This window comes from Tursiops truncatus, chromosome 15, assembly GCF_011762595.2.
Source record: "Tursiops truncatus isolate mTurTru1 chromosome 15, mTurTru1.mat.Y, whole genome shotgun sequence".
Classification (NCBI taxonomy): domain Eukaryota; kingdom Metazoa; phylum Chordata; class Mammalia; order Artiodactyla; family Delphinidae; genus Tursiops; species Tursiops truncatus.
In genome coordinates this window covers 64,206,729-64,230,358 of record NC_047048.1, presented here as the reverse complement: position 1 = coordinate 64,230,358, position 23,630 = coordinate 64,206,729, and the positions used below count along the sequence as shown (strand labels likewise).

The 23,630-nt window shown below is 37.7% G+C and overlaps 1 protein-coding gene and 1 long non-coding RNA gene across 8 annotated transcripts in view; one reads left to right on the top strand and one right to left on the bottom strand.

Moving 5' to 3' along the window:
* RBL1 (RB transcriptional corepressor like 1) overlaps window positions 1-23,630 on the top strand; it is an 82,172-nt gene that overhangs the window by 49,536 nt on the left and 9,006 nt on the right. For all 6 annotated transcript variants that reach the window (XR_012326284.1, XM_019950758.3, XM_019950757.3 and 3 more), the window contains 5 exons: window positions 4,611-4,787; window positions 9,264-9,335; window positions 11,204-11,294; window positions 20,213-20,361; window positions 22,559-22,723. Coding sequence is in view for 5 of the 6 variants with exons in the window: in XM_019950758.3 (XP_019806317.2) it covers window positions 4,611-4,787; window positions 9,264-9,335; window positions 11,204-11,294; window positions 20,213-20,361; window positions 22,559-22,723 (654 nt within the window). In the remaining variant the exon portion in view is untranslated. The remainder of the gene's footprint in view (window positions 1-4,610; window positions 4,788-9,263; window positions 9,336-11,203; window positions 11,295-20,212; window positions 20,362-22,558; window positions 22,724-23,630) is intronic.
* Window positions 4,610-7,381, bottom strand: LOC117308282 (uncharacterized). Of its 2 annotated transcripts, XR_012326287.1 has the most exons (4): window positions 7,125-7,381; window positions 6,864-6,990; window positions 6,178-6,312; window positions 4,610-5,330 (listed from the first exon to the last, which is right to left on the bottom strand). It is a non-coding gene; the product is annotated as an uncharacterized lncRNA (long non-coding RNA). The 2 variants fall into 2 exon arrangements; XR_012326288.1 differs by lacking the exon at window positions 6,864-6,990 and having other exon boundaries at window positions 7,125-7,375.

Here is a 23,630-nt window from a genome sequence, read left to right as displayed (position 1 = left end):
TTTCACTATGTTATATATTAGTGTCTTTTGACGCACAGAAGTTTTTAATTTGATGAAGTCTAATTTATCTATGTTTTGTTTTGTTGTCTTGTTCTTTTTGGTGTCATATCCGAGAAATCATTGCACATGCCAGTGTCATGAAGCTTTTCCCCTATGTTTTCTTGTAGGATTTTTATAGTTTTAGAAATTACATTTAGGTCTTTGATCCATTTTGAGTTAATTTTTATATATGGTATAAGGTAAGGACCCAGTTTCATTCTTTTGCATGTGGATATCCAGTTTTCTCAGTAAGTCTTGTTGACAAGACTGCCTTTCTCCATTGAATGGTCTTGACACCCTTGTCAAGTTACTCATCACTGTATATGTGAGGGTTTATTTCTGGGCTCTGTATTCTATTCATTGGTCTCTTCTTGCCAGTACCACAGTTTTAATTAGTGTAACTTTTGTAGTAAGGTTTGAAGTCAGAAAATGTGAGACCTCCAACTTTGTTCTTCTTTTTCAAGATTATTTTGACTATTCAGAGTCCCTTGACATTCCATATGAGTTTTAGGATGGATTTTTTTCTATTTCTGCAAAAAAAAAAAAATCTTTAGGGTTTTAATATGGATTATACTGAATCTGTAGATTGCTTTCAGTAGTGTTGACATCTTAACAATATTAAGTCTTCCAGTCCATGAACATAGTATGTCTTTCCATTTATTCATGTTTTCTTTAATTTCTTTGAGCAATGCTTTGCAGTTTTCAGTGTACAAATTTTTGCCTCCTTGGTTAAGTTTATTCCCAAGTATTTTATTCTTTTTCATGCTATTGTAAATGGAATCATTTTCTTAATTTCATTTTTGGATTGTGCATTTTTTATGGTTTAGGAATAAAAGTGATTTTTGTGTGTTGATTTTGTATCCTGCAACTTTGCTGTATTCATTTATTAGTTCTAACATTTTTTATGGACTCCAGGGTGCTTGGGTTTCCTACACATAAAGTCATGTCATCTGCAAACAGAGATGGTTTTACTTCTTTTCTAATTTGAATGCCTTTTATTTCTTTTTCTTGCCTAATTGCTCTGGCTAGAACTTCTAGTATGGTGTTGAATAGAAGTACTGAAATTGGGCATCTTTGTCTTGTTCCTGATCTTAGAGGAAAAGCTTTCATTGTTTTACTTTGAGTATGATCTTAGCTATGGATTTTTCATATATGGTATTTATTATGTTGAAGTAGTTTCCATCTATTCCTAGTTTGTAACAAAAGGGTATTGAATTTTGTCAATTGCTTTTTTTCTGCATCAAATTTTGAGATGATTATATCATTTTTCTCTTCATTCTGCTAATGTAGTGTATTACACTGATAGATTTTCATATGTTAAACTATACTTTCATTCCATGAATAACTCCTACTTGGTCATGGTGTATAACCCTTTTAGTGTATGATGTTCCATTCAGTTGCTAGGGTTTTGTGGAGGATTTTCACATCAATATCATAGATATTGGTCTGTAGTTTTCTTAGAGTGTCTTTGTTTAGCTTTAGTATCAGGTGATGTACCTTTAGCCTTTTTTAAAAACATATTTGACATTCTAAAAGAACAGTATGATCTTGATGAGCTAATGTTTGGACTCAGACTCATAGAGTTTTAATTCCATTTCCTGCCGGCTTGTTTTACATAACTTTGATTAAGCAATTGGCCATCCTGTGGAATTTACAGGAACTCCATTGTGTTATATTGCTTTAGATTGGAGTTTATTGTGGGACAGGTACATTGCATCTTATGGATAAGTTTACATTACTGAGGATTCATTATTAAGATTGGTGAGATACTGCTGGGAGTCTACATAATTTTTATCATAAATCTAGTTTTTTACCTTTTACGAATTGACCAGTTCTCATTATAATGCCTAGATTATTTTAGTATTAATGCAAAGATTTAACATAGAAATAATTTCAGCTTATCCTGCCTAGCTTTTATAAGCACCATAAAGCTTCTGATAACATAGACATGTTAGTCAGATATTTGTGACCAAACATGCCGCTTCTCTAAAATAAATTCCAGAATTGGAAGATACCTCTCCAGTCTACCCTGTAACTAGTGGCTATTTAGCCCATTCTGAAAAATTGTAAATGAAAAAAAAGGCACTGTTTTTTGTTTCTTTTTAGCATTATGATTAGGGTTTAAGGCTTAAAATTTTTAAGAAATTCATGTTTGTTTTTTCAAATTATCTCTTCATGCAAATTTAAGTTTATTTCCTCTATCTAGTCTTTCTTAGAATAATTCTTGAGACACTTGCCCTTTTTTCCACCTCCCACTGCTTTCTCTACTCTGTCCCACCGTCTCCACTCCTGCCTACATCTTGTGCCTAAGGCCTGTTTTAAAAACAGAGCTCCAACTGTAGTATTTTCCCCATTCATTCCCTATTTTTAATTTTCAAAATGACAAATTGCTGCCTTTGATAATGAATCTAAGATTGACAAAAATAAGGCTTTATTTATGAATTTTTAGTTCTGAATTTATTTCAGAATCTAGCTTGTCCTTTTCCTTTTAATTATAGCCTACTTAGAAGCTAGAAAAATTTTACCCTAAAAGGAAATTGAAGCGTCCATATCTATAATGAGTTCAAAATAACCATTTCTTGAGTAAATTGCAGATGTTATCCATGCTGAACTCAGTGTGATGCTGATATCCTATGCCTGAGTAGAATTTACTGTGAATTTTTTGTTAGAAGCCTTCCAGAGTATGTGTACCTTTAAGGCATTGGATTAGCTTTGTAAAAGATACTTAACAAGTATTACTTTTAAAAAAAATTTATTTATTTATTTTTGGCTGCATTGGGCCCTCATTGTTGCACACGGGCTTTTCTCCAGTTGCAGCGAGTGGGGGCCACTCCTCGCCACAATGCGTGGGCCTCTCATTGCAGTGGCCTGTCCTGCTGTAGAACATGAGCTCAACAGTTGTGGCTCGTGGGCTCCAGAGTGCAGGCTCAGCAGTTGGGCACATAGGCTTTGCTGCTCCGCAGCACGCGGGATCCTACTGGACCAGGGCCCAAACCCGTGTCCCCTGCATTGGCAGGCAGACTCCCAACCACTGCGCCACCAGGGAAGCCCCACAAATATTACTTAATGACATTCTTAATCCTTCTACCTAGGACTGTATCTGTTATCTTCTATCACAAATGTAAAGTTCCAGCATCTTTCCCACTGCTCTGACCCCAGTGGTTCCCGTTTATCTCTTAGCCAGCAAGACCAGAAACAAAGGGTTGGATGCAGAAAATGAGTTTGTTATAAAATGAATCACTGGTGGCTTTGGAGTCAACCCTTATCTCTCTTTCTATCAGATTAGTGTATTGGACGGCTAAAGTTCATTTTTCAGCTTTAATTTGTGGATTTTTTTTCCCTCTCAAAAGATACTTTGCTATAAAGAATGCCTTACTCTTTTTCATTTTTTTTACCCTGAACATTTAGATTTAAAGACTTAGTTCAAACAGAATAGTCTAGTTTAGGAATATCACAGTAGGATTACCAGTTCTTAAGATAATAAAACATAATGCTTTTTGGATGATCAGAAATCATTTTAGAATCTTTTAGGACCTTTGGGGCATTTGCATTAGTATCAGTTCATATAAAGACTCTATATATGAAAGGTTGAAGGTATTGAACTGAATTTACTCTGACATACTTAAAAACAACAACTTGACTGAGAAGGACAATACTATATGATATTTATTTGTGGAATCTAAAAATCAAAAACAAGCTCATAAATACAGAGAACAGGTTAGTGGTTGCCGGGGGCGAGGGGGTGGGTGAAATGGATGAAGGGAGTCAAAAGGTACAGACTTCAAGTTATAAAATAAATAAATCATGGGGATATAATGTATAGCGTGGTGACTATAGTTAGTAATGCTTATTCCATATTACAGTTGCTAAGAGACTAGATCTTAAAAGTTCTCATCACAAGAAAAAAAAATTGTGTTAACTGTGTGGATATTAACTAGACGTATTGTGGTGATCTTTTCACAACATATACAAATGTTGAATCATGTTGTACACCTGAAACTAATGTTGTATGTCAGTTATACCTCAATAAACAACAACAAAATCTGGTATCTCGTTTGCTTAACATTCCTTTCATGTGCTCATAAAAACAATGTAGACTATTGGGGAAATTTTTAAATGATTTTGCTTTCTGACTTATTTTGGAGTCAAACATTTGAGTGTATTATGTGACATTTTAGGCTTTCTAGTCATTTTACCTGAACCAAAAAAAGAGAGAGACTTCTGAATACTTGAAAAATTATGTATTCATAATGATCATGATGCTGGTAAATCAAACCATTTAATTTTAGTATTTCTCACTTTACATAGTTGACAGCATAGAATAATAGCATATAACATCTTTACCAAAAAAATGTTTAAGGTAGTTTTCCAAAGAAAATTTTGTTTTAATATATTTTCTTTTGCCAGAGCAGTGAACTAGTACTATAAAATAAAAATTTTATGTAATTTAATGCATCAGCAGCCTTAGGTGTTTATTAATGTTGGCCTAAAAGCCCATGTTCATGGTAAGACATAAATTTGAGAAATTATTTACTTGATTTTTTGCATCAATGTGCTATCTTTCATCTTAGGTCTATCATTTGGCAAGTGTACGCTTACGTGATTTATGTTTAAAACTGGATGTTTCAAATGAGTTAAGAAGGAAGATATGGACATGTTTTGAATTCACTTTAGTTCACTGCCCTGATCTGATGAAAGACAGACATTTGGATCAGCTCCTCCTTTGTGCCTTCTACATCATGGCAAAGGTAACGTATAAGTTGGGGGAAGCTCTTTGCCGTAGTTACCTGTATTTGAGGCCTGAGGTGAAAATCTGTTGCACTTGATTGTTAGTTTGCCTTAAGTGCTACAAGCCAACAGTGGTAAATTCCAGCTACTGTATCTATTTCTATGGACTCTTCATTACTTTCTTTTTTTTATTTTATAAATTTATTTATTTTATTTATTTCTTATTTTTGGCTGTGTTGGGTCTTCGTTGCTGTGTGCGGGCTTTCTCTAGTTGCAGAGAGCGGGGGCTACTCTTCCTTGTGGTGCGTGGGCTTCTCATTGCAGTGGCTTCTCTTGTTGCAGAGCACAGGCTCTAGGCCTGCAGGCTTCAGTAGTTGCAGCACGCGGGCTCAGTAGTTGTGGCTCACGGGCTTAATTGCTCCATGGTATGTGGGATCTTCCCGGACCAGGGATCAAACCCGTGTTCCCTGCATTGGGAGAGGCAGATTCTTAACCACTGTGCCACCAGGGAAGTCTTTCATTTACTTTCATAGTAATCAGCCTTCTTGCTTCATAGGAATACACTGGTTGTAAAAAAAAATTGGAAAAGATCTTAGAGACCATTTTTGGTAAAATGGTTCTCCACACTATTAATGGAGAACCATTTCCACCATCACCCCGTGACACCTCTAATCTTGTACTTTAAAGTAAAATGATCGTTACATTTTAGGCGAGTAACTGAGGCCCAGAGGTGAAAGTAACTTGGCCAAAGTTACACAGTAAGTGACAACCTATGTTCTCCTGATTCAGAATCTGGTATAAAATAGCTTCTATACTTTATTGCTTTCCAGTGATTTATTCTGTTGCCTCAGAAGAGCATTTTACTTTCTAGTTGCTACAATATGTTTTAAGTCATAAAATGGCATATCTTACTTGTCTTTAAAAATTCTAATAGGTCTGAAACAATCATCTGTACCTTTGGTCTTGATCATATTGGCCACACTACCAGTCCTAGCAGATGTAGATGTTACAACCTAATTTTTCAGCTTTTTGAGGCAGAGGACATGTTCTCAAACTCCTTTGTGACTTCCTTCTCACATTACATCTTTAAAATCTCTATACAAAATAGGTATTAATAAATGTTATTAACTAATCTTTTTTTAAGCTGTTACTATTTTTATTATTTCTCTTAAGGATACCAGAACCCTAAAAAGCAGCATTGGGTTTATAACTTACAGAGAGTTACAAATATTTCCTTCTGTGGTTACAGTTTTTATACATTTATTCCACAACAACTAGATAACATACAGCACGAAAAAGACCACATAGTTACTCCCCTTTTATAGTCACATTCTACATTGGCATCCATACTAATAATCCTTTATATTGGTATCACTCTTTCCTCTTTTAAAACCACACCAATTTGCATACCTCATTTATTTTACCATTCCAAGAATCTCTAGGGTTATTAGGACTCTGTGCTTTCACTGCCGAGGGCGCAGATTCAATCCCTGGTCAGGGAACCAAGATCCCACAAGACACATGGCATGGCCAAAGAAAAAGAATCTGCAAAGTCAAAACAGTAACAATAACAGCAACAACAAAACCAAAAGTTGTCCCAGAGCTAATAATATCACTGGGGTTCCCAGCAGAAGCAAACTACTTTGAGGTATGAAACACTCAACCCTGAAGCCATTCAGTATTCACACAAATTAAATCCTTATTAAAACAGAACTAAAAAATCCAAAATTATAAAACAATCAAGGAAATAAGCCAATGTGAGTATGTCAACAGATAAAATTTAGAGCAGGTTAGATATTCAAAAATTTCAGGTAATGGAATTATTGATCTCAAATTATGCAATTATATGTTTTAAATGATTCAATGTATAAAGGAAAATTCTTTTTATGAACAAAGGCCAAGTCACTTTAAAAAGGACCTGAAAGATGTCAAAAAGAACTGAATGAAACTTGTAATGGAAACAAATTCCAAGCCAAAAGACTCAATGGATTAGAATGTAGAGCTGAGGAAACGAAAAAACAGCATATCACATAGAGATGGAAAATACAAAAAATCAAGAGACATAGAGTTACGAAACATTTTTTCTTGTTCCCTACCTCTTTTATTCTCTTCTCTTGTGATTTGATGACTAACTTTAGTGTTGTGTTTCAATTCCTTTTTCTTTTTTGTATGTGTATCGTAGATTTTCAATTTGCGGTTACCATGAGGATTTGATATAGCAATCTATATATAAACAAGATTGTTTTAAATTGCTGGCCTCTTAATTTCAAATGCATTTCCAATATCCTGCATTTGTGTTCTCCCCTTCTTGTAATTGCTGGTTTTGATATCATATTAGCATGTGGATGATTTCCTACCTTTACTGTATGTTTGCCTTTACTGGTGAGCTTTTCCATTCGTAAGTTTCTTGTTTCTAGTTGTAGCCTTTTCTTTTCTGCTTAGAGAAGTTCCTTCAGCATTTGTTGCAAAGCTGGTCTGGTGGTGCTGAATTCTCTTAGCTTTTGCTTATCTGTAAACCTTTTGATTTCTCCATCAAATCTGAATAAGAGCCTTGCTGGTTAGAGTATTCTTGGTTGTAGTTTCTTCCATTTCATCACTTTAAATACATCATGCCACTCCCTTCTGGCCTGCAGAGTTTCTGCTGAGAAGTCAGCTGATAACCTTATGCAAGTTCCCTTGTATGATAACCTTATGCAAGTTCCCTTGTATCATTTTTCTCTTGTTGCTTTTAGTATTTTTTCTTTAATTTTTGTCAGTTTGATTACTCTGTGTCTCGGTGTGTTCTTCCTTGTGTTTATCCTGCCTAGGACTCTCTGCCCTTCCTGGACTTGGGTGACTGTTTCCTTTCCCATGTTAGGGAGGTTTTCAGCTGTTTTCTCTTCAAAGATTTTCTCAGGTCCTTTCTGTCTCTCTCTTCTCCTTCTGGGACCCCTATAATGTGAATGTTGATGCATTTAATGTTTTCCCAGAGGTCTCTTTGACTGTCTTCATTTCTTTTCATTCTTTTTTCTTTATTCTGTTCCACGGCAGTGATTTATACCATTCTGTCTTCCAGGTCACTTATCCAATCTTCCACCTCAGTTATTCTGCTATTGATTCCTTCTAGTGTATTTTTCATTTCAGATATTGTATTGTTCATCTCTGTTTCTTTGTTCTTTAATTCTTCTAGGTCTTTGTTAAACATTTCTTGCATCTTCTCTATCCTTGCCTCTGTTCTTTTTCTGAGATCGTGGATCATCTTCACTATCATTTTTCTGAGTTCTTTTTCCAGAAGGTTGCCTGTCTCCACTTCACTTATAGCTGTTCTTCTGGGGTTTTATCTTGTTCCTTTATCTGGGACATATTCCTCTGCCGTTTCACTTTGTCTGACTTCTTGTGATTGCGGTTTCCATTCTGCAGGCTGCAGGATTGTAGTTCTTCTCGCTTCTGCTGTCTACCGTCTTAAATAATCATTTGTGTTTTTTTGAAAACTACCATAGCTCAGGCTTTGCCATTTCTGTGGAGAACATCATTATGGAGAACAGGTTTAGTGCTAATGGACAGTGAAGGAGAAGAAAAGAGTAATTTAAGTGAACTCTGTGATAATAAATAGACTAGAAGGGATTCCTTTATGGATCACTAATTTATTTTCTTTCTTTTGGCCACCACTGTGACTTTTCTAAGTGTTAAAACCCTATAGTCTGTTCTGAACTATTAAAAGCCTAATCCTGTAATACCCTCTGTCTTATTGTGAATCACAAGACATTTTCTATCCTTTAGTATGTGGTTAATTTTAAATAAGTACTTAAAAACTAATACAACTGGAGACTGCAAGGGATTCAGCAGATCTGAGTTTTCTTATATCATTCTTTTTTATAAAGAAATGCATTTTTGGTAGTTATATCATAGCAATCTTAGTGCTTTTGATTAATGAAACTATTAGCTGAGTCTCCACAGGCCACAAAGCCTGAACTTTTTTTTTTTTTTTTTTTTTTTTTTACTTTTCATTTATTTGTGCTGCAGTGGGTCTTCGTTGCTGCATGTGGGCTTTCTGTAGTTGCGGTGAGCGGGGGCTACTATTCGTTGCGGTGCTCGGGCTTCTCACTGCAGTGGCTTCTCTTGTTGCAGAGCATGGGCTCTAGGCACATGGGCTTCAGTAGTTGTGGCACATGGGCTCAGTAGTTGTGGCTCACGGGCTTTAGAGTGCAGGCTCAGTAGTTGTGGTGCATGGGCTTAGTTGCTCCGCGGCATGTGGGATCTTCCCGGACCAGGGCTCGAACCCATGTCCCCTGCATTGGCGGGTGGATTCTTAACCACTGCGCCACCAGGGATGTCCCCAAACCTGAACTTTTAAGGTAGTAAAAGTCATGAATGGTAGTGGATTTTAGTTATTGAGTGGCCTGGGGTTAATGGCTTTCTGCAAGACTCCTCTCAATGCTAACCTGTAATTGAAGTTTTTGTTCAGAGCCATTTTTCTTTTAAAAGCAGTTGATAAATGCAGTTCTTATTTTCCTTAGGTAACAAAAGAAGAAAGAACTTTTCAAGAAATAATGAAAAGTTATAGGAATCAGCCTCAAGCTAATAGTCATGTGAGTTACATTATTTTTCCTCCTGTCCCAAAATAGATTTGTACTATTTCTCTGCTGACAAGTCATGTAAAAGGTAAACTTCTTTTCTAGTTTTACTATAGATTTTTTGGTTTAATGGACACCATTAAACTCGAGACAGTTTTAATTAAAAAACAGTTTCAGTGGAAGCCAAAAATCTTGCTGTTTCTGACTAATCTATATTATTTATTTATTTATTTATTTATTTATGGCTGCATTAGGTCATCATTGCTACACATGGGCTTTGTCTAGTTGCGGCAAGTGGCGGCTACTCTTCGTTGCGGTGTGCAGGCTTCTCGTTGCAGTGGCTTCTCTTGTTGCGGAGCACAGGCTCTAGGCACACGGGCTTCAGTAGTTGTGGCACACAGGCTCAATAGTTGGCTCACAGGCTCTAGCGCGCAGGCTTAGTAGTTGTGGCGCACGGGCTTAGGTGCTCCACCGCATGTGGGATCTTCCCGGACCAAGGATTGAACCCGTTTCCCCTGCATTGGCAGGCGGATTCTTAACCACTGCACCGCCAAGGAAGTCCCTATATATTATATATGCATATACTTCTCACACGTTCTCTTATTCCATTTGTTCATTTATTTGAGTAGGGACATTTTTCACTAATGAAAAATATTTATAATAATAATATTCTTTAATCATATAAGACTTGATTCTCTGATGATGTTTAAATCCAGTGAAATTTGAGGATATATTAAATTAAGTCTAGCTTCTTTTTCCATCTGATAAGAATCTTAATGTTTGCATCTTTGAATAGATATCAGGCATTTCTGATATAATAGCCCTGGTGAGAATTCTGTACAGTCTTTCAGTCATGGAAATATAAAATGTTGGCGTGACCTGGCACATAGTAAGCATTTAATAACTGTTAGCTCTATATTATTGTTATTATTGTAGCTGAAGAACACAGGATTAGGTTACCTTAAGGCCTTGGTCATTCAAGAACCTGATTGCTCTGCTCTAAAGGAGCATAATGGCCTCTTCTCTGGCCCAGTGATCTGCCACCTTAGACAAAAAGAGAGATGTGGTAGCTCAGATATCCCTGGCCCCAGTACCAGTAGCCATACCCCCTTCTATCAGAGCCCCACAGATAGTTTCACTTCTTTACTTAAGCCCCAGATACACTGCTAGCAATATAGAGATATTAGAAGAGCCAAGTATAGGCATTTCTTACACCCTGTGACAGGGTGGAAGAGGCCTGGTTTCCAGGCCTCTTCAGAAAAATCCCTTAGGAACAGAGCTTAGAGAGGTTCAGAGTATCCCTTAAGATCATTAAGTTAATGTGGGTCAAAAATGGTTTAAGCCACAGCTTCCTAAATATTCTCTCAATACCGATATCCATAGGATGAGGGGGAATGGATCATTCCTTTCAGCTACCTTGGAGGTTAAAAACAGTTTAGGGGCAGGGAGGGGAACAGATTTTCATGTGGCCATGTGAAAGGAGATGGGTGTGGGATGGGAGCAGGAAAACAAGCCCCAGTGAGATCAAATGAGTCTCATGTAAGAAATTAAAAAGAAGAAGGAATAGGTTCATATCTTTTAAGTTGCTTTTATTTGGCAAAATCTTCTCATCAGTGTTTAGTTGCTCCTTACTTAATTCTTCTATTTTGTAACCTTCTGCAGTGGTTATATTTCAGGTGGTAAGCTCTGCTTCAGTATCCCCTCTTCTAAGATGTTTGCCGTAATCTGCATTTACCAAGGGCTACTAACATCTTGCCCTTGATTATCACCCGTACAGACAAATACTTTTTAATTGGCTTGATATCTTGTTCTTATTTTGGTTTTGCTTAACCTGTGCCTCTTTGTGACTCAGCAGTCCTTTTTGTCCCCTCTGATCTATATAGGTTTACAGAAGTGTACTGTTGAAAAGTATTCCAAGAGAAGTTGTGACATACAATAAAAACCTAAATGGTGATTTTGAAATGACAGATTGTGGTAAGTTGCCCAATTTAAGATTCTATATGTAGTACACTGTTGGTTACATTGTATATAATACAGTGGATGTCCTGGAGTTAATTGTGTAGGTGGGGTGGATAATGCATATGTGTTGGAAAGAAGCAAATGACTTTGAGATAAATATGGGTCAGGTACCTCCCTCCACAGAAGTTGTGTATTGAAACCATTAATTTATCGCATGTTAACTGTGTTTTAGAAGTTTTCTAGTATACTTATACACATTAATAAAAACTCATAAAAGACAATAAAATTCAAAACTAAATCTGAATGACAGGGAAAGTAAGATAGCTGTCAGTGATTTGCCTGTGGAGAACATTAAGGAAATGTCCTGTTCATTAATAAGTGTATAGGTATTCTGCCACCATCAGCAAAAGCAAGGTCGCCACCTTGTTACTACCATCATGCTAAGACTTCAGGCACTAGTAATTTTTTTGAAAGAAAGAAGAATCAAATGTTCAGTATTCATATGTTGATAAGTTGTAAAAATGCCTTTTCAGCCCATCTCTTTTCCTTGTCTCATCTGTCTCCTTTTCCTTGTCTCACTTTCTATCACTTAATGTATATATATGTGTACATGTGTATATAAGTACTGTAATTTATTTAATTTCACAGTGTGGGACTTTTAGCTTGTTTCCAATTATACACAGCTTTGCAAGGAACATCATTGTAGGTTGATCTTTGGTCCACATCCTTAGGGTAAATTCTTAGAGAAAATTGACTGGGTCAAAGACATTTTTTTTTAATTACCCAAATATCCATGATAATTATGGTGTCTACTGGGATCTGAACTTTTAAGATCTTAACAAAAAATTCTTGAATAATAATGTCCTAGAATCTGATCCCATCTAAGGTTACACAGGCCAAACTCAGTTCTTTTTACATAGATAAATTATCCCTGAGCCTTTTCAAGGCAATGAGAAGAAGTACATTAGGAAGTAAACCTGACAAAATACAAAAAAAAAACCTACCTATTTTTGTTATACATGTTGCTCACCTGTCCTGGGTGGTTTTTCTGTCCTTGCAAAACCAGGCATCAGGTTAGCTGGGAAACTGTGTGTTCTGTGAGAAACAAAGTAACTGCTAGCGAGTGTTTGGGATACAAGGAGCAGTGAAGTTCAAGACAGAATTTGTTAAGTTTGATGATAAAGCTTGAGGTAACTGAAGGTTAGCTACTCTCTCTACAACATAAAGGTTTCAGGTCCAGTTCTGTTCTATATACATTTATTAACTAGATATTTATTAGCAGGCAAACAAAAAACCATTCTTAAGATCCTGTCCAGTGGTGATGGCACAGAGCAGGGAGAGTATCCAGTGATAATAGACTGAGGAATTCCGGCACCAAAAAAGGGACAAAGTTATTGAGGAGGATACAGTCTCGCAAGTCTGTGTTCAGATAAGACAAGTTCCAGTGCCTGGAGCTGTGGCTAGATGCTACGACCTAGACTTGGACACACCAAAGAACACCACCTTGGGAAGAAGAGTTCTGGTTCTATAAACAAATTCATAATTAGGAATAAAATAATTACTATTTAAAAAAACACACAGTTTATGCATCCTATGCCACCTGACCAACCACCTCCTCACATAAAAGGTTCACTCAAAGTAGATGCCAAGATTCCAGAGCAGGATTCTGTTAAACTTAAAGCCAAGATCAAGCAAACAACATGCGTCAGAGTTCAGGCCTGGGCATCATTCGTAATAGTAAAGCCCCACAGACCTCACTGGATCTCTCATGACTATCATGCTGTTGCGGGTAGTGTCTCAAATATGTTAATCAATCTTTTTTATTTTTAATACATATGTATATTCTTTTTCATATTTTTTTCCATTATGGTTTATCATAGGATATTGAATATATTTCCCTGTGCTACACAGTAGGACTTTGTTATTTATCCATCCTACATACAGTAGTTTGCATCTGACTTTGTTATTTATCCATCCTACATATAATAGTTTGGCATCTGCTAATTCTACTCCCGATCCTTCCCTCCCCCACCCCCACTTGGCAACCACAAATCTGTTCTATACATCTGTGAGTCTGTTTCTGTTTTGTAGATATGTTCATTTCTGTCATATTTTAGATTCCACATATAAGTGATATCATATGGTATTTGTCTTTCTCTTTCTGACTTACTTTGCTAGTATGATAATCTGTAGGTCCATCCATGTTGCTGCAAATGGCATTATTTCATTCTTTTTTGTGGCTGAGTAATAATCCATTGTGTCTATATACCACATCTTCTTTATCCATTCATCTGTCGATGGATATTTAGGTTGTTTCCATGTCTTGGCTATTGTAAATGAACATATGAGTGCATGTATCTTTTCAAATTATAGTTTTGTCTGGATATGTGCCCAGGGGTGGGATTGCTGGATCATATGGCAACTCTATTTTTAGTTTTTTGTGGAACTGCCATACTGTTTTCCATAGTGGCTGCAGCAGTTTACAGTCCCACAAGCAGTGTAGGAGGGTTCCCTTTTCTTCATACCCCCTCCAGCATTTTTATTTGTAGACTTTTTTTTTTTTTTTTTGGCTGCGCTGCGTGGCTTGCAGGGTCTTAGTTCCCCAACCAGGGATCGAACCCGTGCCCCCTGCAGTGGAAGCGCAGAGTCCTAACCACTGGACTGCCAGGGAATTCCCCATACATTGTCTTTTTGTTTATGTTTCCCTTGCTGTGCAAAAGCTTATAAGTTTAATTAAGTCCCCTTTGTTTATTTTTGCTTTTATTTCTGTTGCCTTGGGAGACTGACCTTAAAAAACATTGGTATGATTTATGTCAGAGAATGTTTTGCTTATGTTCTCCTCTAGGAGCTTTATGGTGTCATGTCCTAAATTTAAGTGTTTAAGCCATTTTGAGGGGTTTTTCTGTGTATGCTGTGAGGGTGTGTTCTAACTTCATTGGTTTGCATGCGGCTGTCCAGCTTTCCCAATACCACTGGCTGAAGAGACTGTCTTTTCCCCATTGTATATTCTTACCTCCTTTGTTGAAGATTAGTTGATCATAGGTGTGTGGGTTTACTTCTGGGCTCTCTGTTCTGTTCCATTGATCCATATGTCTGTTTTTGTGCCAGTACCATGCTGTTTTGATTACTGTAGCTTTGTAGTATTGTCTGAAGTCTGGGAGGGTTATGCCTCCTGCTTTGTTCTTTTTCCTCAGGATTGCTGTGACAATTCTGGGTCTTTTATGGTTCCATATAAATTTTAGGATTATTTGTTCTAGTTCTGTGGAAAATTCATGGGTTATTTGATAGGGATCATATTACATCTATAGATGTAATATTTGCTTTGGGTACCATGTCATTTTAACCATATTAAATCTTCCAATCCAAGAGCATGGAAAAAAAAAAAAAAACAAGAGCATGGGATATCTTTTCATTTCTTTGAATCATCTTCAGTTTCCTTTATGAATGTTTTGTAGTTCTCAGCATGTAAGTCTTTCACCTCCTTGGTGAGGTTTATTCCTAAGTTTTTTTTTAATGCAATTTTATTTTTTTTAATTAATTTTTATTGGAGTATAGTTGCTTTACAGTGTTTTGTTAGTTTCTACTGTACAGCAAAGTGAATCAGCTATGTGTATACATATATCTCCTCTTTTTTGGATTTCCTTCCCATTTAGGTCACAGTAGAGCATTGAGTAGAGTTCCCTGAGCTATACAGTAGATTCTCATTAGTTATCTATTTTATACATAGTATCAGTAGTTTATATATGTCAATCCCAATCTCCCAATTCATCCTACCCACCCCCCTTTCCCCTTTGGTATCCATACACTTGTTATGTACATCTGTGTCTCTTGCTGCTTTGCAAATAAGATTATCTATACCATTTTTCTAGATCCCACATACATACATTAATATACGATATTTGTTTTTCTCTTTCTGACTTACTTCACTCTGTATGACAGTCTCTAGGTCCATCCACGCCTCTACATAAGACCCACTTTCATTCCTTTTTATGGCTGAGTAATATACTATTGGATATATGTACCACATCTTTATCCATTCCTCTGTTGATGGACATTTAGGTTACTTCCATGTCCTGGCTATTGTAAATAGTGCTGCAGTGAACATTGGGGTGCATGTGTCTTTTTGAATTATGGTTTTCTCTGGGTATATGCCCAGTAGTGGGGTTGTTGGGTCATATGGTAGTTCTATTTTTAGTTTTTTAAGGAACCTCCATACTGTTCTCCATAGTGGCTGTACCAATTTACATTCCCACCAACAGTGCAAGAGAGTTCCCTTTTCTCCACACCCTCTCCAGCATTTATTGTTTGTAGATTTTTTTAAGTGAATTGTGGGGTTTTTTTTGTTTTTTGTTTCTTTTATTTTATTTTTGGCTGCATTGGGTCTTTGTTGCTGTGCATGGGCTTTCCCTAGTTGAGGTGAGCGGAGGCTACTCTTCGTTGCGGTGCGTGGGCTTCTCATTGCGGTGGCTTCTGTTGTTGCATAGCATGGCCTCTAGGTGCATGGACTCAGTAGTTGTGGCTCACAGGCTCCAGAGCGCAGGCTCAGTAGGTGTGGCACACGGGCTTAGTTGCTCCGCGGCATGTGGGATTTTCCTGGACTAGGGCTCGAACCCTTGTTCCCTGCATTGGCAGGCAGATTCTTAACCACTGTGCCACCAGGGAAACCCTGTTTGTAGATATTTTGATGATGGCCATTCTGACCCATGTAAGTTTGTAGTTTTGATTTGCATTTCTCTAATAATTAGTGATGTTGAGCATTGGTCATTGATGGAGATATGCCTAACAGAAGCCCTATAGTAGCCACCTGTGGAGAATGAGCTACCTGATTAAAACACTAGCTGGATACTCATGGACTGTGCATTCATTATCATATTAGCAGAGCACCCCAGACTGGCATTCTTTTTTTTTTTTTTTAATATTTATTTATTTACTTGGCCACGCTGGGTCTTAGTTTCGGCACGCAGGATCTTCATTGCAGCATGTGGAATCTTTTTTAGTTGTGGCATGGGGCATCTAGTTCCCTGACCAAGGATCAAACCCAGGCCCCCTGCATCAGGAGCACGGAGTCTTAACCCCTGGACCACCAGGGAAGTCCCCAGACTGGCATTCTTGATTAGAACATTTGAGAGACCCAGATTATAGCTTAATTAAGTAACACAAACATAATGCCCAAGTGTATGATAGTAAATTGAAAACTTTACAGTACTTCCTCAGAGGCTTGTTTTCAGAATTAAAAAAAAAATGATGCATGTGTGTGGTGTTTAATACAAGGCCTGCTCATAGTAAGGCCTCAGTAAGTAGTAGTTATTATTTATTATTTTGTTTATAAGCAATATAAAATTTATTGTATTTTATTCATGAGTATATGGCTCTTTAAATGTCTTTTTTTTTAAGCTAATTTTTCTAAGGCTATATTCCTTACATAAAATCCTTTAAATGTTGAAAACTAGGTCACACACACAAAAACAGTTAAAGCAAATCCTCTCAAGGGACAAAAATTCTGTTTCCATGTGAGATGTATAACACTGATACCTGCAAATTGATAATTAAGTGACTTTATTCACATTAAAACTATTTTATAGTCACCAGATAGACAACCAAGATACGGATGGAGCACATTTTCTTTCTAGACTGTTTAATCTAAACAAGATTTACTTGGTTTTAGATTATAATGATGCCCTTTAGAGCTCATGAGAAACTGCCAAAATGATCTAAAACCACTGTAGTAGTTTTGAATTGGTGTGTGGTCAGTGGCTCTTGCATAACTGGAGCTAAATGGCACTGCCCTCTCAATCCAAAAGCCAGTCTGAAATATTACTGCACACTGTTAACGGTGAGGAGCAAAAACGGTAAGGAAGGACGTGGTAGGAGAAATATAAAATAAATACTAAATGCTTACTCCAGGGGAGTGCTGCTGTGCTGATCAAGCCCATCATATCTCAACCTGACCCTTGAATTTATAAATAAATTGTGATCTTCTTTCTTACTTTCATCTTAAAATAATTTTTCTTCTTTACTTTCTCCATTTTTAAGTGGTAAGAATCACTATTTATGCCTCTTCTCAGACTGAAGCCTAATGACAGTATACAAAGAAACCAGCATCAGTCACTTGAGCAGCTCCTCTGGGGGTGATGGATGGGGGTTTCATTAATTTGTGCATCCCAAACAATTTGGGCGTGCCCATCCTCTGAAACCAGTTCCCCTGAGAAATGGGTATCTACGGTGCCCTCAATGTCTTTTCCCCTGAATGCATTTATATTGTCCTGGGATATAAAATTAAGCATGTATTATGGTTGCAGTTGTTGGCCACCTGCAGCCCTGGGGTAATTTGCCTTCTCCCTTCCCACTTTCACTTCAGATCCTTGGAAAATTCTGAAGCCAGAGATCCAGGCTAAAAATTTCAGCATGTCTCTCTGGAGCTCTGCAGATAATATCTCCTTTTTTCTAAGGGCTAGTCTCATTCACTGGTACTTTATATAAAACCACATTTTAATTGCTTGACAGTGTTGTATGATAATCCAAAAAAGACATTCCTCTTATTCATGGGAACAGTAGGGAAAATTATGAAACCATAATAGTTCATTGGTTCGTTTCATGAAGTATATCAAATGTATACCATGTGCCTCAAATTATGTTAGGCAGAGGTCCCTCCTGCCCTCTGAGGGGAAACAGATTTGAAACAATTATAGCACCAGGCAGGGAGATCTCATTCTCTTTCCCAGTCTTTCATAAGTTCCATCTCCTAATGTATATGTGATAAGATGGTCACCGGCCTACTGAGGCTTTGATTTCTGAGTGCTAAAGTCCTTAAAGAGGTGGGAAGGTAGAGATCTTTTTCCTGCTTAAAGGACAACTGACATCTTGTTTTCTGTTTTGAAATGAAAAAATACTAAACAGCTAAATGAAAAATAGTTAAATAAAATCATGTTTAGTTAGAATCCAAGGTCCCAGAGAGTTTTAAATGTTTGGTTCCTTCAAATTAAGTATAGCTCCTTACCTTATGTAACTATTAACAACTGGAAATGGAATAACACAGAAACATGAAGAAGTAACTGCCTCCAGAAATTTCTAATCCAAGGAGGACATATAATAATTTTAATTCATCTGTATAACAAGAATAACCTACAACAGCTGTTATTAAGCCATTGTTTACTGCCTTGGGACAGTGTCCCCCAGGATGGTAGTAACTGTTGTGGGGAAGAGCGACTGTACGTAGAAAATTTGAGAAGTATGGAATTAAAGTGAACATGTGTTTTTTTCTAATTGCAAAAGTTCTCAGAACCTTTAATATACTAACATGTATTCTGAATTCCTAAGAGGAGGATATACTACTATGCAACATTTTTTCAACTTATTTGATCACATAGCTTTTTTCTGCCCTATTAAGATGCTGCAAAAATAGCAAGAGTAAAAAAGACATCCAAATGGAGATCCCTATGGAGGTTCCCTGTGGCTGCCTGGCCCTTGGACCATGTTTGAGTTTTTCTGGTTTTCCAAAGGTGGAAGCATGTTTCTACCCATGTTTTCAGAATTGAAAATGAGAAAGTTTTTTCACATGTTGAATTCTTTTTAATTGCTGGTAGTTTTCTTAGCTCCTGTGCATAGATGATTCTTGTAGGTACAAGGAGAAGATGGTTTGTAATACTCTTTCCCAAAAAAGAAGAGGATAAAGTTCTGCCTGGTGTCACAAGCTACTCCAGAATTACAGTAATAAACAGGAAAGCACCAGAATTACAGTAATAAACAGGAAAGCACCAGAATTACAGTAATAAACAGGAAAGCACCAGAATTACAGTAATAAACAGGAAAGCACCTTGGGGCAAGCTATCATTTTACAACTGAGGACGCCAGTTATAGACAGCACTAAGGTTCCTGTTGTGCGTGGGAAAATAAGACTTTTTGAACACCTGTCACCTGCCATGTATTTGCAGAAAAATAAACATAAGCAATTCACCTTGCTTCTTCCTTAAACTATGAGGATACACTTTACCTTTTAGAGTCTTTCCACCTTTTTCAAAGAGTCAGTATGAATATCTGCAGGCTTTTGTTATCTGAAACTCAGGGTTTGCCACTGCTACCCATACTCTGAAGCTCAGTTTAGGTAAACTTCAACCCAGGGCTGGTGCCCCTCTAAGAGCCACCGGTGACAGTGAGCTCAAAAGGTAGGGTTGTGAAAACATTCTTGCTGAAGTGATATCTAGAGAATAGAGTACCAGCTTAAGTTTACGTGTTTGCATTTCTATGATTCCAATCTAATTTATCCATAATATAGATGGATTTCTGAACCTTTTCTAAAAATATTAATTGTCTTACATAAAGATGTGGGTTTATTTGGTTTTTTTTCCTTTTATATTGTAGAGAGAGTTGTGATTCAAATCGCCAACTTATAGATTAAGGTACACCTATCACAACACTGAATTCTTTTTTTTTTTTTTTTAAATATTTGTTGGACTATAATTGCTTTACAATGTTGTGTTAGTTTCTACTGTACAACAAAGTGAATCAGCTGTATGTATACACATATCCCCTCCCTCATGAGCCTCCCTCCACCCTCCCCACCCCACCCTTCTAGGTCATCACAAAGCACCGAGCTGATCTCCCTGTGCTATATGCAGCTATCTAATTTACACTTAGTAGTGTATATATGTCAATGCTACCCTCACTTCGTCCCAGCCTCCCCTTCCCCCACTGTGTCCTCAAGTCTGTTCTCTACATCTGCATCTTTATTCCTGCCCTGCCACGAGGTTCATCAGTACCATTTTTCTAGATTCCATATATATACGTTAATATACAGTATTTGTTTTTCTCTTTCTGACTTACTTCATTCTGTATGACAGACTCTAGGTCCATCCACTTCACTACAAATGACTTGGTTTCATTCCTTTTTATGGCTGAGTAATATTACATTGTACAACACTGAATTCTTTTAACAGATTTGGAAGATGCTACAAAAACACCTGACTGTTCCAGTGGACCAGTGAAAGAGGAAAGAGGTGATCTTATCAAATTTTACAATACAATATATGTAGGAAGAGTGAAGTCATTTGCATTGAAATACGACTTGTCAAATCAGGACCATGTGGTATGTTTTATATTTTACTACTTTATTAACATCTGTACTCATAATTGGATTACTATGAGTTTATTTTGCTAGTAAGTGTTTCAAAGCTAAAACCTTACTGATACATTTTATAGGAGAAAACATAGTAGTAATTAGAGTGATTAAGGCTGTGATACAACAGAGACCAGAGGAAATCATGGAAATTTTATCCACACTGTGATTATGTTGTTAGAAATTATGAATGCATATGGGCAAGGACTAGATGGGAACATGGAAAAATGAAAACAGTTCTGGTGGTTTTTTCCTTTGTTTTTGATTCCTATTGTTATATCTCTGAGATAAGTGTTTTTCTCAAGATAAAAAGAAAAGGAAATAAATAGGCTTGAATCAATAATAGAAGCAACACTAAGAAATTTTTATTCAGACTCTAGATTTGACAGTACCAGCAGGCCTTTCAAAGTATTATCAGTGTATAAGCTGAAGTTGGTTCACAGGAGACCAGACTTCAGTTATAAGAAAGAGGAATCTAGTAGAAGCTGCATCCAGGCAGTAGCCATATATGTGTCTATGTATCTCTCTATATTTCTGTCTTTGTCCCTTTCAAGGAATATGGTCTATGATTATCCTCAGAAGCCATGACTACTCAGTCTGTTCCCTCAGTTCCACCACCCGCACCATGTGCTATACTGTGAATATATCTATTATCAGCCAATTAAAAAACAAAACTAGGGCTTCCCTGGTGGCGCAGTGGTTGAGAGTCCGCCTGCCGATGCAGGGGACACGGGTTCGTGCCCTGGTCCGGGAAGATCCCACGTGCCACGGAGCGGCTGGGCCCGTGAGCCGTGGCCGCTGAGCCTGCGCGTCCGGAGGCTGTGCTCCGCAACGAGAGAGGCCACAGCAGTGAGAGGCCCGCGTACTGCAAAAAAAAAACAAAAACAAAACTAGTTTTCCTAGCTTCAAGTGAAGATGCTGAATGAAATATTAATTAAGGAGTCATCTCCATTCTTGGAATAGAAACATTGTATAGATTATTAAAAGTGAGTCCCTTCTCACTTTAAATCTTTTGCATTTCAGTATAAAGTCTTAACCATTTCATTAAGAGATTTGTTCCATATTGGGCTCATCCTGCTGGCCCACAGAATGCTCTGCCTCTCTTTTATTTTCTGTGCTACTAATTTGGTTGTGGGTATGTGCGTGTGGAGAGAGATTCTTATTGCAAGTGTTAGGACATAGATTACTCTTTGCTCCACTTTCTGAGCATTGACATAAGGTTCCTATGCTCCTGGCTTACTGCTTCTGGTGTCTTGCTCAGAATTCTTCAGAATTTCCTGAAAGATCCAGGAAAATAAATTTTAGTTTATCTATTAGTAATTGTTGAAAAACAAGGGTTAATGAACCATTTTTTGATTTTCTTCAGCCATAAATAACCTCTTACAGTATAACTGACTCCTAACTAGGAGATAGCAATAAGAATAAAAACATGGGCTTCCCTGGTGGCACAGTGGTTGAGAGTCCGCCTGCCAATGCAGGGGACACGGGTTCGTGCCCCGGTCCGGGAAGATCCCACATGCCGCGGAGCGGCTGGGCCTGTGAGCCATGGCCGCTGAGCCTGCGCATCCGGAGCCTGTGCTCCGCAATGGGAGAGGCCACAACAGTGAGAGGCCCGCGTACTGCAAAAAAAAATAAAAAATAAAAAAAGAATAAAACCAGGGCTTCCACCAAATGAACTTTCACTTCAGTGCAGTGGTTAAGAATCCGCCTGCCAATGTAGGAAACACAAGTTCGAGCCCTGGTCCAGGAAGATCCCACATGCCGCGGAGCAACTAAGCCCGCGTGCCACAACTACTGAGCCTGCGCTCTAGAGCCCACAAGCCACAACTACTGAAGCCCATGTGCCTAGAGCCCATGCTCCGCAACAAGAGAAGCCACCGCAGTGAGAAGCCCATGCACCACAATGAAGGGTAGCCCCCTCTCACCACAGCTAGAGAAAAGCCCATGTGCAGCAACGAAGACCCAATGCAGCCAAAAATAAATAAATATATATATATATTTTTTAAAAATAAAAACATGGCAAAGAAAAAAAAGTTCCATGTTGACCCTTCACCTGGCTTGGGGCTGGGGTGGGACAGGGTGGATAGTGCAGAATAAAAATGGTGGGATTCAAAAAAAGAAAGAAAACCTTTTATCTTATAAAAACTTTACTTTTGTATTATTTCAGATGGAAGCTCCACCACTCTCTCCTTTTCCACATATTAAGCAACAGCCAGGCTCTCCGCGCCGCATTTCCCAGCAGCACTCCATTTATGTGTCCCCACACAAGAATGGGTCAGGCCTTACACCAAGGAGTGCTCTGCTCTATAAGTTCAATGGCAGCCCTTCTAAGGTAAGTTGCACACAAACTTTACTCCAAAACAATGGTGTACATGTGTTAAATACTGGATTTCAGATTTCCAATTAGTAATCTTTAATCTTACCCCTTTTTTTGCAAAGTTACTGCTAATAAATATGAACTATTACTATGGCAAGTTTCCTGTGATCAAGAGCAGTGTATTCAGTTGAGGTAGTTTAATCCTTTACGATTGATGTGGTATCGGGGGAGTTCAGTCCAAGAGCCCAGTGTGTCCCTGCTCAAGCACGATCTTGAGAAGGACCAGTAAGGCAACACCTGCAAGTGGTCAGACATGGGAAACACTGTGTAAAGGAAGGCCTTAGAAGTGAAAGTTCATTTGGTGGATGGCAACCAGGATAGTGAAAGGTCTGAAAACAGAGGCCTCTTCTTACTTACACAGACAGCTCTATGGTTATCTCCATCTTTATTCCCATACAATGATGAAGATGTGATAGGGACATGATTGCTGTTTTCAGATAATTCAAGGGCTATCAAGTAGATACACTCAGTATGTCTCCAGAAGCCAGAATCACTACTAACTGGAAGAAACTGTAGTGGGACAGATTGTAACTCAGTCCAAATACATGGCAGCTCCTTAACTCATTAGTTTCTCATTTAGTTCCACAGACATCTATTAAGTTCCTGCTATGCTTAGCAAACAAAGTTGACTGAGATATACTGCACAGGCTTGCATTTCTTCTTTATAGAAGTTGATTTTATATGAGGACTTTTAGAAGAAATTCTTGCATAAAATCAGAAATGGGACCAATTGAATTGTAAGGCAGTGATTTCACAGTCATAGGTCAGAATCTGGGGAGCTTGTTGAACACAGATACCTGTCCCATAGACTTCCTGTATCACAGAGCTCTGGCAGGCAGGTCTCCTAGACTGTTGTGATGCA